This window comes from Parasteatoda tepidariorum, chromosome 2 (genome assembly GCF_982258835.1).
Source record: "Parasteatoda tepidariorum strain Cologne lab strain chromosome 2, Ptep-v5.0, whole genome shotgun sequence".
In the NCBI taxonomy this organism is placed as follows: domain Eukaryota; kingdom Metazoa; phylum Arthropoda; class Arachnida; order Araneae; family Theridiidae; genus Parasteatoda; species Parasteatoda tepidariorum.
The window spans coordinates 116,225,659-116,244,208 of record NC_141756.1 but is presented as its reverse complement, the minus strand read 5'-3'; the positions used below and the strand labels follow the sequence as shown (position 1 = coordinate 116,244,208).

Here is an 18,550-nt window from a genome sequence, read left to right as displayed (position 1 = left end):
AGCTGTTGCCCACTCAGCTGAAGATATTTTTGATTCAGGTTTGTAGTAGTGGATCCATGTTTCAGCCACTGTGACATACCGACACAGATAATCCTTTTTATATAGCTTTAACAGTTCCAAACAATGTTTTGAATTGTCTACTCATTGTTCTTTTTTGTCGGGTGTGAGTAAACGCAACACCCATTTCGAAAACACCTTGTGCAGGCTCTAATTTTCATGTAAAATTGTAAACACTCTAGGTTCTGATGGAACGCTAGATATACGGGGGCACCAAACAACAACCAGATTTAATGTTCTGTAAATTATTTATGTTCTCCTTTTCTAAAGCATTGTTTGCTTTAAAAATATATTTATAGGTTATTTTTAAATAAATATATATTATGAGTTCAAATTTTGTGTGAATTGAGCCTGTGTGTCAAATGTACTTTTAATATAATGTGAATTTGCTGAAGTAAATATTAATATTTTATGCGGGACATAGTTCTATTTCATCTCAAAATGCAATTAAAGCCAAAAATATATTTTTAGAATGCAATTTTTTTTTCTTCAAATTTTAAGTAATTTATTTTAGAAGATTTATCACACAAAAATTAGCTGCATATGAGAAATATGTAATCCTTCTTGGATTCATATTTAGTTTTGATTGGATGATATCTGAACAATTATGCTTAATGTGTTAATTTAAATTGGCTGTAAATTTTTGACTTTTTATATATTTATTAGTAATTGATTAAAAAATATAGAGCTCAATATTAATAAAATTTCAAAGGGTTAAAACTATATGCTAATAATAGCTTGCAGGTTTCAATATTTTTGCATGTTAAGTTTAATAGTTTATTACGCTTCTTCCCTCATAAAGAACCCGTTCTGGGCAAACTGGAATCGCTATTTTTTCTACTTTTAAAATTAAGTGTTTAACTTATTGAATAATGCTAAACAATGATTATTTATATTATTTATTGCATGAAATATAATAAATAAAATATTAAGTTATACTAAGTGCTTTTGAGAACTGAAATTAAAATATACTTACAGGAATAAAAAAGTATTTATTAAATTTTTTTTTTTGTTATTTAAACTCATAAATTTGATTTAAAAAAATATGTTTGAATAAATTTGATGCTATGATTTTAAGTGTGATTAGATTATAGCAAGTGAGAATTGATAACAAAATCACGCAAATATATAATAATTTATCTGAACCAAATTTTATTTGCAAATATCTTTTATTCCTACCTAATATTTCTTTACGAATTCCTAATCTATCAAATATTATTTTAAGGTTTATATTCCTTACTCATTTGTATAAAAAAAAAATTGGAGAAAAACTTATCTTAAAAAGCTCGTGGAAATTTTCATATTATCCATTATAAGGTGTATTTTTTATATTTTTCATATTATCCATTATAAGGTGTACAAATCAGAAGATATTTTAATTTAAAGAAATATTTTATTAAAACTCAATGTTGTAAATTGAATTAATAACTTGAAACAATATTAATAAGCAATATTTTACATAGAGTTGTAAACAGTATTCAAGATCTTAAAAAAATTAACTCAGTCATATTTGATAATTTTTAAACAATAACTACCTCTTGTTTAATTGTATAAATTGTCTTGTATTCTAAATGTTAAGTAGTGTTTTGCTGATAGTTTGCAAAATAATTCATTTATGTAAAAATTAAATTCTATAGTTCAGTATTTTTTTAGTTCAAAATTAAATTTTATAATTTCACTAAAATATAAATTTTTTTTTAAAAAATCATTTTTATTGTTTCAAATAAGAAGCAGAAAAAAAACTGTTTAAGCAAAATAACCAATGATTTTAAACTTACATTAAAAAAAAAAACTCATTTATTTTAAACAAAATAGTTTCATAGTTTTTTTTAATTAAGATATGAAATTTCTAGTTTAACTTTATCACTTACATTAAAGTTATAAAATTAATAGAGAAAACAAATTTAAGAAATTTTGAACTTGTTCCCTGTGCTCATTCATTTTTTCAATTTTATCCAGTTTATATACACCATTGTCTTTGAAAAAAATAATTTTTTCTTAAAAAGTGCTTAACCTTCACTTAACATAAAGTCTACTTTAGACATAACACAACGCATGCCTTTTTATATTACTTTTTTAATGCAACAATGTAGCTCTTCTATTTATAGTTTTTTGAGATATTTTTTCTGGAATAGATATATTTTAAGCTTTAATGTTTCTTTTTGAAACTTAAGAATATATTATTTCCTGAACTGTAAACAAGACAAATAATGGTTACATGCTTTAAAAAAATATCTAAAGTTATAAAAACCCTGATTTTGAGTATTTACCCAAGACAGGGGTAAATACCTATTTATAAATACTCTACCCACTGGGTAATTAGCTGACCTACATCTTTAGACCTCAGCACCAATCCAAAGGGATGGTAGCCATTTATGTTTTTAGGTTTCATGTTTCGTTCTGTATTTTGTTACAAAATAGCTTATTTCTAATGACTATTTTTTAAATTCAATCTATTAACTTTAAAAATAATAGAGATATGCAATCAAACCAGTGAAAAAGTTTGTATGATATCTTTCAGTTACTGTTATCTATCAGCAACTAAATTTTGTTCCCCTGCTAAATTTAAGAAATGATTGAATAAGTTGCTGTTTAAGTTGTTCAAAATTGCTTTGTCTTTTAGATTAAAATGGCTGGTGGCTGCTGCCTTGTTTGTGCCCTTCTTTGTGTCGTCATCACGGTGACAACAACTGTCGTTCACATGAATCGCCTTCAGACGCTGCACGAGTGCGTGTATACTCCTCAATCTAAGACGTGCATGTGTATTTCTGCAGTTGGAGACCACGATAACCAAGAAAGTTAGTTCTATTCTTTTAGAATTTTTATAAGTGTTGAAATTTATAAACTTATTCTTGAATGGTTAATTACAACATCTCTGAAAGTTTTATATTTTCAGTCCTATCCTATTGGAAATTTTCTCCTGAATTTCACTATGGTTGGAAATTATTTTTATTCATGTAGTTTAATTTCTCTTTCTGAAATTTAGCATTTACAAAGTATGGTTAATATAAATTTATCATCCTATTTTTGCTTATAAAAAATTTTGTTAGTGCTTGTAAAGAAGAATTCCAAAATGTAAATTAATGCATGTAAAATGTTTTACAAACAAATAATTGGAAAAACCACTGGCAAAGTTGTTATTGCCAAAAAGCAAAATATTGCTTTCACAAATCTAGTCCATTAAAAAATTTCAGTCCATTAGCATCATCCCCACAGTCTAAATGCTTGTGCTCAAAACTTTATTTGATATAATTTAAATTTGTCACATAAAAGCAGTGAATCATTTAATCTAGACGTTTTTGTGTGACTAAAGCTAAAGAATTAGAAACAAAAACCTTCATGCAAAATAAACATAATTTTTAATGCACTTTTTTATTATTTATGAAATAATAAAATTGACAGAAAAGTTGATATCAACATTCTTTGATTAAATAGAAATTTTTGAGTATAAAATGGGTTGTACCCATGTAATTTTTGTACCTTTTCATTATTTTCACCTGTTGTTTCATAAATATTAATATAGAATATATATGATATACGACCTTAAAAATATTAAAATTTTTATTGATTCAATTTCATAAAACTTAATTAAAAACTAATATTATAAATTGCATACAGCTAAATAATGGTATTAATTCAATAACACTAAAGTTATGCATTTTTATATTACAGACAAGCAAAGGGGGAATAATCTCTTTTTAACAAATATTACTAAAATAAATGTTGTGTGATCATTTGCCTATTAAGTGGAGTAGTAAAATAATATAAAAGCTAAGTGAAAGTATTCATTCTTTTCTTTTTTTGTTTTGTTATTATCTTAGGAAATTTAAGGAATAAAAGTGTATATTTCTAAATTGTTTTTTAGAAACATTAATAGTTAAATCCTATGAAGTACTTTGGAATGGATAGATTAATTTTAATTATGAGCTTAAAATATTATTCAACATATTGCTTTAAAAAAAACATGTTTTAAACAAATAAAAAAATCTATTTTAAACAAATAAAAAAACATTTGTTTTAAACTCTGTTTGAGTATGCAAAGATTTTTTAATCCGTGGAAATTTTGTTTCAAATATTGTTGAATTACCTAATTATGAATTTTGTAATTGAACATTGCATTGTTATTATTAGAAAACATATATCTATGCATATTATTTTTAGTTTTCTCTTTAAATGAGTTTTTGAATTTAAAATAAAAACTGTATTGTTCAAAATATGATTTTCAGAATTTAGAGTAAAAATTTGTACACTGTTTGTATTTTTCTAATTGCCCTTTCCTACCTTGTTACAGCACACCGCTTTGTTTTCAATAGTACGCCAAATTGTGAAGTTGTTCACGGAAGTTTATATTCCTGTTTGCGTGTGCTCTTCAGTTTCTCTGTTTTAGGAATACTTTTGTGCATTTCTTGTTCTATGTTGCTATACCAACTTCTTAACCATGAAAAGAAACGACTCTATTGGGAACAGGTCAGTAAGCTTCTTCTCTCATTCAACACCTCATATCTTATTTTACCCAGTTTATACACTTGGTTTATGTCACTGCATATTTGTAAATGCAAAAGTATATTTTATGATTTTTTAAAAATTTATTTCTTATGTACTGTTGAAAAAAACTATTCCTTTAATGTAACCGTTCATTGCCAATTTAGTCAGCTCAATCAAACCCAATTTTAAAAACAGCGATTCTCCATAAACTGCATTAACTTTACTATATCTCTGAAGCAAACCAAAATTGATAGATTTGTTGGATTTATTTATAATGCTCCTTGATCAATTTAAAATTTTCTTTTTAAATAATAAATACTAATTTACACAACTGGTTTCATGGCACTAATATTAACTATATATTGGTAAATGCAAAAGTATAATATATGATTTTTTTTTTAATTTCCATATTCATTTCTTATGGGCTGTTTAAAAAAAAAATATTCCTTTAATGTAAATGTTCATTGCCAATTTAGTCTGCTCTATCAAATATAATACAAGACCTGTGGAACCCAATTTTAAAAAAACTGCAATTCTCCATAAACCGCGTGGACTTCACTATATCTCAAAAGTGAACCAAAATTGATAAATGTGTTGGATTTATTTATAATGCTCCTTAATCAATTTCAAATTTTCTTTTTAAGTAAAAATAATTGTAACTAAATAATAAAATAATTTCCTACATTATAAAAAAAAATTATTTTTCTGCTTATAAATTTTATGCATTAGATAATTTATTAAAAGGTAATTTAATTCTTTGATCCAAAAAACTATACATTATATAGTTTAATAAACTATACATAGATAGTTTCTAATTAAATTCACTTCGAAATTATTAAAAATATTTTATTTAATGCATTAAAATAAAGTTAAATGCTTGTGAAGTGTAAAAGGTTTTCCTTTTATAAATCTTTCTCCACTGCTAAAAAGTACAGCAGTAGGTGATTATTTTTTGTTGAATGTTATAGTTTCAAGCACAATTCAGCAATCCACCTCCATAATATAAGGCTGGAGAAAATATCATTCCTGTATCACTTAACAATGTTCTTTGCAGCTACTTCTCTCTACATAAATTAATCACTTAAACTTAAAACACATCAAAAATCGTCGAGGGAAAGTGAAAAATAAGTCATTAACTCGTCCCTTAGGACATGTAACTTTCACACATGGGGGGATATCCAAACATCAGATGTATATAAGCAAATTAATAACCATGCTTTAAATACCTACTTAAAAAAATACTCCTCCTTATGTCGTGTATAAGCGATAATCGATAAATATTGCGAAACTTACACATGAAACATAATAGTGGAAAAAGCAGTGCCAAAATATAAAAATTGAAAAAGACTACACTTGTCTTTCACTTAGTTTTATGAGCTGAGAGTGAAATTGAATCCTTATGTAGCTCAGCTTGGTTTTTTAAACATAGTGCTTTCTGCCAAGTTAAACAGTTGCTTACGTCTATACATAATGGTAATTGAAAAGCCTAGCGGAGGAGAGACAGGGAAGCAAAAACAGGTAAGGGCTGATGATATGACGTTAATCCTTGCTGAAATGCTTTTGGAGAAAAGAAGTGGTACAATTTTATTTCCAAGCATAGCATTATTACAAATAAAAAATATTCAAATTAAAATTTACAAGCAAAAAGCATTTTTTTCCAGCTTACACATGAATGAGCTTATATTCGGAAATGTACGATAATTTTATTCATAATTTCTTAAAGTATTATTAACCCGTCTAGCTTCAACAACACTGCCAAGTTCAGTTGACATGAAGTCTAGAAAACTTACTTTGTTTTGGGAACATCTATAAGACTTTAATTATTTTAATTTTTTACAGCTTGAGCTAAGGCGGAGATTTCTTTATCAACGTCACTCTCATCACAGTGTTTGTGGATGTTACGACGAGTTATATCCGTGGCATATTTGGGACATGATTGATTACCGACTTCTGGCATCTCATAATAATATGGCGAGTATAGGCAACGAAGAAGAGCAGTGTTCTCCTACTAACTCTGCCTTCAGGGATCAAGCATCCAGATCGGGAAATCGCCCGTCTGGCTGGAATTGGCTTCCATGGCAAAGGCAAATGACGGAAAGAACTCAAAATGAAATTGAGGATACACCTACTCAAGCTAACTTCATGCAACGATTGATGTCTCGGGAATCTTGGAATCAACATCATACGAGTGCCAGCAATGAGGATGTAGATTCTCTTCCCTGGCGGAGTGAATGCATTCACATTTTCCGCTCCCGGAACACTAGTTGCTTTCCTCCGTCATCTCACTTTGGAATTCGCTCTAGAAATTCACCGTATGGGCGGCCGCAAGTCAGTCATCGGAGAACCCGGTCCAATGATGGAATATTTCATCATTTGCATTTAAATTCCAGTCCGCGTTATGCCCAGCCTTACTCCTTAGTGGACCCATGCAACTTTTCAGGATATGAAGTACCACGTTATATGTGGGGACCACCGCCTCCCTATTCTCAACCACGTTCAGCTGAAAACATAGTGCTCTATGATGAAAATCAGTGCAGAAGATCTGGTATCGAGCAGCTGAGGAGCATATCTCACTGCGACCCGGTTCTCACTGGTTTAGAATTGGAGCAAGTAGGCAATGGATCGATGTCTTCGAAGATGAGTACGCCTTTATCCGAAAGACGTTTTGTGTGCCATAATTTCACTTCAGATGGCATCACTTTAACTATTGGTGGAAATTATACCAACATGTGCTCGCAGAATACTGTACCTAGAGAACATAAGAATGAAGAAACCTGTATAGTTGAAGTACATGTGCCATATTTACTTCAAAAGAAAGATGTATTTTTCAACACATTACCTGCGAGAAACTGTAAGAAAAAAAATATTAATCCATTTAAATCACTTTCAAATATACCATTAGGACTATCTCGAAAAATTAATGTCCAGAAAAGTGAAAAGTCTGACCCAGGTCAACTCTCTGTGATCAAAGCTGCATGTGATCTCCAAGAAAATACTGTATCACTTTACCAAGGTACAAATGTCAACAGTGTGGAAACTTGTATCAATCGCTCTAGCGGATTGAGAAGTTTATCCACCCAACTGTTCTGTGATGAACCCATCTTGAACAATATGACTGTAGACATGGATGCTACACCCAGTTCTGTGAGTTACCAACCCACCCTGGTGGAAGTGCCATCAGATTTAAAGTCCGGTCTTGTGATAGCCACTAGCCCCTCCACCCCCGTGACTGAAAATGTCACACTGACTAACAAAATTTATGCCCAGTCAATGCCTAATTTAAATATGTCCAACTCTTCACTCCCCTGCCATATTCCTAGAGCCCCTTCTAGCGGCAACACATCTACATCTCAAGACTTTGCAGATTTTGAGGATGACAGCTCTCCCATAATTCTGTGCAGCCCGGTATCATCACTGCCACCCTTGCCAGATGACGATGCGACAGACAGTTCCTCTTCATATCCTCCTTGTCTGTTCAGGTGCGACGCTGCATTTTCAAATGAATCGAGTTCAGCCGGTAACAGTGATTCGTCATCGTGTGGCGTCATTGTTATAGGAAATATACCAGAGTCTAAACTGGTCGCACCATCCATCATCATAAGCAAACGTCCTCCGACCGAATGCCCGATCAGCTGCAACATCCGCCATCTTCATCGCTATCACCCGGATGGTGGTGATCAAAAATTTGTAGTTACTATTAAAAGTGTCAATGTGTGATAAGATATTTCAAGAAAAGGTAATGTGGCTTAGAGACATTGTATGGGACCACTGTTTTTTGAGCTGCAATTCATGCCTCCCATATTGGGTGGTTTCTTTTGCAATTCTTGAATATATTTTTCTAGCAAAAGAGCTGTAGTTTGAAAATAATTTTCTGACTAGTGACACTTTTTGGCTACTCAGTTTTTTTTTTTTTTTCAAAGTTTATTACTACTGCATTAGTTTCCTTGTTTTGTTGAATTTCAAACTTTTATTTGTTTTTGTAGATAGATGTTTTTTTTTCCCTTGAAATGAGATAATAAATTAATTTTTTAATGATGCAATTGCTTGTGATCCTTGCAATATCATTTATTTCAAATTACTAGTTATAAATGTCAAAACTTAAATGATGATCACAGATTAACAGTAGTGGCTCAACTACCGTAATTGGCACCTGCACTGTCATATTCATAATGAAAGGAAGCTTTTTAACTAGTGTCTAGAGTCAAAATTCTTTTGCAATTTTCTGAAATTTCAAGAAGCAATCTTAAAGGTTTAAATGTCTCTTATTATTAGTTTATTCTGCAGGTACTAACCCATTTAATGAACATACTTAAATTCTACTTATACGGTTCTATTCTATAATTCTATTTTAACGGTTGCAAATCAAAATTACGTACAGCTATAAAAATTTGTCACTATTTTCAAATTAAAATTCTTAAACTTGCAATGTTTGTGCATTCTTAAGATTAAACAGAAAATCATTTTATTGCAACATTTGAAAAATAAACATTATTTTAAAATTGTTTTTGTTACATATTTATAAAAATCTCTAACAAAAAAAATTAGGGGATCTCCAATCTAAAGCCTTGTAGCGATTTGCATACAAAATACTAATACCACGAACCAAAACATTCTAGTCAAAGGCATTAGGAGAAATGTGGTGTGCTAAGCTTGTTAACTCTGTGATTCACAAAAAGACTTAGTTTTAAACTTTTTTTTTTCGAGATTTTTACCCCTTCCATTAGCATTTTAACACTAAACATACCATTACCTGTCAAATGACCATTCAAGAACTTTTGCATCGAAAATGTGCCTAGCATCTTATCGTTTTTTGCACATTTGACTTTTTCTAATAATTATATACAGTTAATATTCTATTATTATGTTTTTTTTGAGGGGGAGTATTTTGTTTGTTTCCAATAATACTTGTCATATACCTATTTCTACCGCAAACGGTCATTATTACGATGTTGCACATACGAATTACGATGTTCAATGTATTGCGTTTGATTAGTTGCAAAAACTGTTGCGTAGTAGTTCAATCAGAATAACTCTGATTTCAAATTTCAAGAAAGTACCTAAAATTTTAGATTGGCATTTTTTTGTCAGAAAAAGTGACAAAAACTCAATGTTTTGGTAAGTAGCTTATATTTTATTTTGGTAGCTTTACTTCATTTCTAACTAACTGTCAGTTTTCACCCAGAAAAATGTCGAAACAATCAAGACAGCGCAAGTTCTTAGAAGAAATAATATTAATTATAATTCTTATATATTCTTATAATTATAAGAACTATAGAAATAATAATTAGAAGAAATATGTTTTCGGAAAATGTACAATGGAATGAAATAAAATTCTTATTCTTAGTGTTTGTAAATAATAAAAATTACAATTTTGTTTAAGTATAATAAAGTTTTTTTAGTTTATTTCCTTCCTAACATCCATATTTCATACATTCAATAAAGAAACATGAAGTCAGGTCATTTCATATGGTAGAAATAGGTATATATTAAATATGTTTAGTGTTAATGCATTCAAAGACAGCAGTGCAGTTACAAAGCTGTGACTTTCTTAAGAATAAGTTTAAACAAAATGCTCTGCTTTCTTTTATAAATAACTTTTATTTGCATTTTATATTTCTCTAAAAAATAAAAAACAATACTTGAAATTTTTATTTTTTGAGTCTAAATAAAATATATAATTGGTTTTATAAAAACACTTAAAATTAGTTAATTCCTTTAGAGGTAAGCAAATTATAATTATTAAAATAAAGATGTGTAATGTCTGGAATTTGTTTTACGTTTTAATTGGATCATAGAGCAAAACTGACTTATGTCGTAAATTAAAATTAGTTCATGATTTTATATTTAATTCATGGGTATTTATTCAAATTTTATATATTTTTAAAACTGATAAGGCTTTAAACTGAAACATCAAACTGTATGAAACTAAACGAACTTTGTTTCCATTTAATAAAATGTTTTTGTGTCATTTAATTTTAAGAAGAACGTGAAGTAAATTTCGTTAATTTTAGATGAGCAAAAATTTGCTTTAAAGGCAATTTGTTTCAGTGATCATTCTTTTCTCTAATCGGTTCTTGATAATATTTACCTTGTGGCGTTTTTTAATGATATAAGTTCTACTTCATAAATTTTTACTCTTTGTATTCCAATCGCACCTTTGAAACACCGCCAAAAGTAACCACTCTAAAATTAAAATTTTTTATATCTTAATGAATTTTAATAGTCATGTAAAAATACAGTATTATGTATTTTAAATGATTTTTAGTGCTTACAAAAGCACTCAGAGTGCTGAGGCTTAAATTTAATGCTGCCATTGCTCCGAAGTGATATTTTGGCAGTCTATAATCTATAGATAAAATTTATTTAAAAAAAATCCCATTTTTAAAAGTGGTCTAATCAAGATTCAATAAAAAAAATGTGTAATTGTTATAAATGACTTTTGGCAGGGAATTACCTTTGTATAAACCATTCACTAAGCAAACACCCTGAATAACTTTAATTATAAATTATCGGATTTTTACAAAATTTAACCTTAGATATGCTAATTAGCTCAGACTATATTTTAAGTTACGAAAACATACTCTTTTTGGAAGAAAATATCTTAAATAATTACTTTTATTATTTGCGATAATAAAAGTAATTAGACGTTGAGATAATTATAAATATTTTAGATAAATAGAAAACTGAGTAACCGCTCTTATAAAAAAAAATTTAAAAGGAAATTATTAAAAAATACCTCTTAATTCTTAAAACAAAACTTAATGCTAAAAATAATATTTTCCGAAAAAAAATTATCCATGAAACATGAAAGGAGACAAAGTCTATCAGAAACGCTTTAAAAAATGCCACGCTATCATAAAAACGCTCTCAAAAAAAGATTACATGTAAATAAATCTTAATTTTCGAAAGAAAATTTTAAAGCTAAACATCTGCCGTCTTTTCCAAGAAAAAGTGAAGAATAAAGTCGAATAGAAAACCTCTTAATTGCCACGTCTTATTAAAAACGTTTAAAAAAGAAAAAGCTAAATAGAAACCAAAACAAAAATCGTTCTTAATGTTTAAATGGAAAATTTAAACTTTAAAAATCGCAATTTAACTTTTTCACATTACCGTAGTTTTAGAAAAAAATGACCATAAAAAGAGTAACGTTCATTAGAACTCTTTTTCTTCTTAGTTCTGAAATGTAGCTCTAACGTTAATAATCACACTTTTCTACGTTACCTGTTATCTATCTTACCGTACAGGAAAAAAAAGGGACGATAAAAAAATAAAGTTTAAATGCTGCTCTATAATTAAAACAGAAGAAAAATCTAAACAAATAATAGCTTTAAAAATTTAATCCTATCATTTCTATTAACGATGGAAAATTTTTGAAATCGTGAGTTTATAAATTTTAAAATCGTTAAGAAAGATTAATGAAAATATTAGCGAGTAGAAAACGGCTATTACTAACAATTGGATTAGTCGAAATTGTCATTGCCCGGTTTACCCTACGCTAATGTTTTGTAAGGTTAAGTGCCACTACCCGTTATATCCCTACACTGATGCTTTATTTCCCTTTTAAATTAAGGCCTACACTTATGATTTTTTTTTTTGTAGGTTATGTGCTTTGAAAAACACAAAGTAAAAATAATCGGAAAGAATTAAAACCGTCTAGCACAAGTATTTATGAAACTTATGAGCAGCGTACGCAAAATACGGACGTCCGCATCTAATTTAAAGTAAACAAGAAACTGACACCGTCTATTTGGAAATCACCATGAGTATTAGATACTCTAGCCAAATGCATTAAAAATTATTACACTAACCAAGTTTCATATATAATTATTGATAATAACAACCAGTAAATGTGATAAATTCTGATACATTATTCACTTTAACCACATTTAATCATACTCAGAGCCTGGCTAAGCCCTTTATTTTACGTTTCCTTCTTTAATGAACTTTTTTTTTTAAACAAAATATCAATACAGTGTAAAATCGAACAGTTTTATGTCAGCTTCTTCATTAATCTATCGTATGAACACAATCTATGTTTCCTAAATCCACGGCTTTTTAAGGCGGAATTCAACTACATTTTCGCAATTACGATGGACACATTGGGCCAATCAAAGGCCTGTATTTTTTACATATTGCAAAATGCAATATGTTAACAAAAATGCAGACTTTTGATTAACTTTAATTGAGCCGTCGTCATAGCGAAAATTTAGCTGAATTCTGCCCTTATGTCAGCAAGGATATGAATTTTTCGCGGCTTGAGGACTAAGTTAACAATCAAAAAACTGCACCCAGCATTATGGACATAGAATTGACGAAAAATCAATAAAATGGACAGAACAATATTTCGTCGAACTATTAGAGGGGGGGGGGACTTTATAGCTATTTTAAGTTCTAGTCAATCTTCTTGTAATTTTTAATGAGGTGAAGAATTTAAATACCCCCATAAAGTTCGGTTCTTCATTACTGAAGTTGTGACGCAGCGGGGGGCCCCAAAGAAGTTTTTTTCCCGGGCCCCGATTAGGCTAAGTCGGGTCCTGATCATACTTGAGTATCATGAAGAACATAATGTTCCAAAGAGGGACTAAAATTTTCGAAAATGACAACTAGACAGATGTTAAGTTTTTAAAATCGTCTGCAGCAAAGAAGAAATCTTAAGTAAAATTTCCTACACGAGACACTACTCGCAAAGATTTAAAAAAAAAAAAAAAAAGACATCCTGTAAGAAATCTTAGAAGTTTTTTTTTATTCTTGAACCACAATTTATAAAATCATCTGAAACATCCAAAGATTTAATTGATCACTGATCAAGTATTTTTATGTAAATATTTACATTATAAGTAAAATTAAATGAAATTTTCCTCACCATAATTTCGTTATATCTCTTTATTTATTTTTGATAACTTGGGGATAAAAATCTTAAAAATATAATTGAAAAAACCATTGCAAATAATGGAAATAAATACAAGAAACATGTTGAAAATAAATAAATAAAAAACACAGAAAAAAAGTATATCACGGCATCGTGAACAGGTAAAATGTGTGTTTAATGTGCTGACGTATAATCGGTTGAAGAAAAACATGGTAACTCGTAATTTCTTTATAATTATTTATGCATCACAGATTAGTAATTTTTTTCACATTATAATTACTGTAATATCAAGGTAGGTATATATAGTAAATTTGAAATATTTCGAATCGATAGTATTGAAATGGCAAGAAAAATTGCTGTAAGTCGTTTTTCTCGAAATCTTTCTCTGTTTCTTCGATTGCACGGCAGTAGACAGAGTGAAAAACCTGATAAGAAAATTTCAATAATCTCACCTCATTCATTTAGGCAAATATCAGCATGGTTTCCTTTCATTACTAAACTAATAAATTTTTATTTTTAGAAAAGTAGACATATATCAAAGTTATTTTCCGTAAAAAAGTGAAAAAACACAAATTTTTGTTAACCTTTTCGGAACATATGAAGAAATATATCATAATGGATCGATACATTAAAGATTTTAAACGAATTTCAATTTTTTTGTTTAAATAAAAAAGCAAAGATGCTTTGTACTTCCTGACACATCATGCGTTCATGGCTATAAAAAATGATTACAAAGAAAACCATAAAAAAAAAACATACATACACAGTTGGGAACCGCTGGTGCAGACGAAATTAGTCTCAACTATTTTAGAAGCGAAAAAGCGATTTTATACACAAGCTTTTCATGTTAACATAATATTACAGAGAGCCACAGAGTGGCTTGCCCATGAATTATTTCTACAGTTTGTCTACAGTAAGAGCTACTCTAGCCATTCGTCGGGACTAGTGGCGGAGACTGTGGTAACGAGGCATAACTGTTTCAAGTAATGTCACTGTTATCATACTTGAATAACAGTATAAATGGTAAGTAATGGGATCACTTTTTAGGATAGGTTTTGGCTTGGGTCAGCGATCTTTTTCCTTCGGTCTATTGTGTTAGCCCTAGAGTGAAGAGAACTTACCCCCTCCCCTGAAATGCTCTATTTTTTCCCATATCAGCAGACAGCCTCTGACTTTGTAGGAGGGGGTGTTCTTACTGTAGACAAACTATATCTTACACATTTATACTGAGTACAGTAGCACTCAGTGCAATAATGCCAAAAGAAACGAATAAAATTGATTATCAATAAATACAAAGGTGAAATGAAGACAGCTTTAGTTCAGTTTTTCTCTGAAAACTGTCTTTCTTAAGTATAGCATACCATTTTTTTTAAAGTTGCAATTTAAAAACAATAGCAGTAACATGGAAAATTTTGGAGATTTGTTCAGATTATAGAAAAATCAACTTATTGTATTTCAAGCAATAGAATAAATATTCAAAGGTAAGGAAATCTAGGATTCAAAAATTACCACAAATAATTGAAAAATCAGGTTACAGACATTGAAGTCATAGTGCAGTAATTCTTCATAACCTGGAAAAGCGAAGCAAATTTTTAATTTCCAAAAAATAGAAAACAAGAAAATTATTTTGAAGAGTAATTTTAAAATCTGCATTTTTTCAATATCAGGGGGTAAAATCTATTTTCACTCACTATAGTGCAATTATTATTTTTAAATTTTATGGTATCCAAATGTACATTACTTTGATCATTTTATCCCTGTATCTACAGAATTTTTTTTTCTTTATATCTGGCGTGTACTATTAAGAAAGACAAATTTAGTAAAATTGTTACTCTTATTGGAACATCTAACGAAATAGACACTAAAATACATCGTAATAATATGTAATATTTTATTAAATATTTAACATCTAAATAATCTATCAACAGGGTGGGTATCTAAAACTTTCAACAAAAAATAAGCAAAGCACCTTTTAAGTACTTTTTAAGCACTATATGCATTAACAAAATGCAAAATAATTTTTAAAGACTTAAGATGACCATGAGAAAATAACTAGTTTCTGACAAAGAACTCCTTTCGGGATTTTTTTTTATTTTAATGGCGGGCACTTGGAACAATTGGCCACAGAAAGTGCCAGAACTGCTAACTCTTTTTTCGTTACCCCGTGGGCACTTGTGGCGAAACCACGGCGGTGGAGCAGCGTCGCCCAGGTCACACTACAACCCGTTTATAGGGCGGGTCACATTCACACACAAAGAAGAAAGGACATAGAACACAGATAGAGAGAAAGAAACATCCATGCCTTGCCCGGGATTCGAACCCAGAACCTTTCCGATGCAAGGACAGTTCCCTGCCACCTACACAGGCCGGTCGGCTTGTTGATTAAATTGGCCGTTATAAAATGATTGAGAAATTTTTCGGTTTTATATCAGAGTGTGGAAAATAAAGTCTGAAATAGAGAATATTTTACAAAATGCAGCAGAGTTGCACATGAGAACGCAATAATCTCACCGAACCCAGCTCAGAAGATGCACATACGGACTCGCAAGTATTTCATCAATCATGTAAAATGATTGTCGCTTTTATACGCTATGGACCGACAGTACGCCGAAATGAATTTGAAAAATGTTGAATAGAACAATGAGAAAAGCACGCTTTTGCATAATACGTAGCGAAAATCAACAAAGTAACGAAAAAAAATCTAATTTTTGAAAAGGGAAAATTAAGCACTTTTTAAAAACACCCAATGAAAAAAGCACCTTTCATTGGGTGTTTTAAATTACGAAAATAAGCCGAAAATAATCGAATTGTATCGCTTAAAATGAAAAATAATAATCGAAAAAAATCAATGAAGAAACTTTTTTAATTTGTATTTTCTTTTCATTGATCTATTGAGTTCAGAACGAAAGTTTAAGATAACAGCGATTGTGCAGCAATCGCAAAGTAACAGTAGGTCAACGAAAAATAAGTATAAAAATAACTTCGCTAAGAGTAAAAAAGTCTCCCAATAGTCGCCTATTTCTGAAAATAGTTGCCTTTTTACCCTTTTCAGGCAAAAAAAAGTCGCCATAGTCGCCTAAGGCCGAAAATAGTAGCAAATAGTCGCCTGTGGCAACCCTGATTCAAATTGTGATACACGTTGTTCAGCAAGCAAATGATATAGGAAATAAGTTACAACTTCAAAGCAAAACAACAATCCTGCTATTTTTCTGAAGGAAAAAAAAATCTACGTTTAAAAAATATATAACTTTATAGAAAATTATTATTTCTATTTTGTAAGAGGCAAAGATCTTAAGTTTTTAATTGGAACAAATCAATGGCTACCGTACATCCATATGTTGTGTATTATACTAGCAACAAAAAATGCTAACATTCATCTTAGAGAGGTATTCTGTGCGCTGTGCAGCGCAATGAAAAAAAAAAAAAAACTACATGTCTTTCAAACATCAAATATTTTTGTTTACCCCCCCCCCAAGAGGATATTTATGGAATTGTGGCTGCATAGTATTTTTACAACGCTACAAGAGTATGCAATGATGTAGATGGCACCATTAAAAAGATTAGCTAAAGCTAGAATTCAAAATCTATTAGAAAATCAGATATTAATTTTTGTCAACACAGAACAAAAAAATCTGCCACCTAACATATACAGAAGGGAACCGATTATCCGGAACGATTGGGACCATCGCTATTCCGGATAACTGATTTTTCCGGTTTTCGGAATCGCTACAAAAAGCCGTTTTTTTATTGTTAAACCCAACTAAAAAAAAAAAAAAATTTGGAAATAATCTTAAAAAGAAGAAAAAACGATGAAGTAATACACTAATGATTATTTCCAAAATGATGGTAAGGTGAACATCTTTCAAAAAAGAAAGAAAAATCCTAAAATCTTGTGAAGAAAAAAAAAAAATTAAAAATGGCGGGAAAATTTATCGAATTTCGTTCTGGTTTTTGGTTTTCTGATTTCCGGATAACGGGTTCTGTACTGTATATATTTTAAGCCGACAGGACTGTGTAGGGTTCAGGGAACTGGCTTTGTATTGGAAAGGTTCTGAGTTTGAGTCTCAGGCAAGGCATGGGTGTATTCTCTGTACTATGTGTTGTTACTGTGAGAGCAACGTTGGCCCACCTGTGCCCCTGAAAGAGTGGTCAACAAATCTGCCCTCTAAAATGTCTGAATTGATGAAATTTTAACACAGATGGGCACTGGAAATAAAATAATTTTTTTTTTTTAATGTGGCTAATGATCATTATATTGATCAAATGGAAGTTTAACTGCGGAAGCAATGTCAATTGTTGGAACTCAAAAGTTTCGTGCACTAACCCCTCATAACTGTTAAATCCTAAATGAGAATATATTCTTCTTCGGACTAAGCTGAAACTCACAAAAGTCAAATAGGTTCTCCAGGTTAGGCCTGATTTAAAACAATTATGATAATTTCAAATAAAAATCATTGATTCAAAACAAATTTTTTTTTTTAAATAAATCATTTAGTTTAAAATAGTTTTATATAATGTTATATATAAAAATACTCTTCAGGTTTGTGAAGATTAGATTATTTCCTAGGATTTCTTTTAAAAAAAATATCACAAAATGGTCAGCAGCAGACATAGGAATTTAGTTTTATAATGTTTGGACATTATCAGGTTAAATGCAGAAAGCATTTGAAAAATACAGAAAAGTTGACAACTTATAAAGACTTAAAATTTTTTCCCCTCTTTTGATCATACATCAGGAAAGAGTTTAAGAACAACTACTTCCCTCGAGGTGCAAATTGTGCTCAGCAACAGAAATGTTCATCTTGGAGGAGGACAAAACAAAGTATGATTAAAATTCACTTAGTTCCCCACGAACAGCTCAGACAGTCCAAAGACGAAACACAAATGCAATGTTAAATGTCCATGCAAAAAGATTCTGAAGCTTGCAACTGCAATGTGCCTCCAGAGATCTCGAATAGGTCTAGACGGAACATTTTCAACATGACGTGGGTATTATGTAGAATTCTGATCGCCTCCTATGGTTAGCTTTTTTAAAAGGATGTAAGTAAGAAAGTTGATGCAGTTAACAAGCTCCCTTAGCAAATGAATAGCAACACATTAATTGCCTTCGATACTGCAATAGCTAGAGAAACACTGGGA

At 30.1% G+C, this 18,550-nt stretch overlaps 1 protein-coding gene across 4 annotated transcripts in view; it reads left to right on the top strand.

The window, feature by feature from the left end:
- The window catches only part of LOC107455730 (uncharacterized), a 56,896-nt gene extending 48,314 nt beyond the window's left edge, over nt 1-8,582 (top strand). For all 4 annotated transcript variants that reach the window (XM_016073401.4, XM_016073400.4, XM_016073403.4 and 1 more), the window contains 3 exons: nt 2,681-2,855; nt 4,349-4,524; nt 6,382-8,582. In XM_016073401.4, the coding sequence (XP_015928887.1) occupies nt 2,681-2,855; nt 4,349-4,524; nt 6,382-8,259 (2,229 nt within the window). In that variant the 3' untranslated portion in view covers nt 8,260-8,582. The remainder of the gene's footprint in view (nt 1-2,680; nt 2,856-4,348; nt 4,525-6,381) is intronic.
- The last annotated feature ends 9,968 nt before the right edge of the window (nt 8,583-18,550 follow it).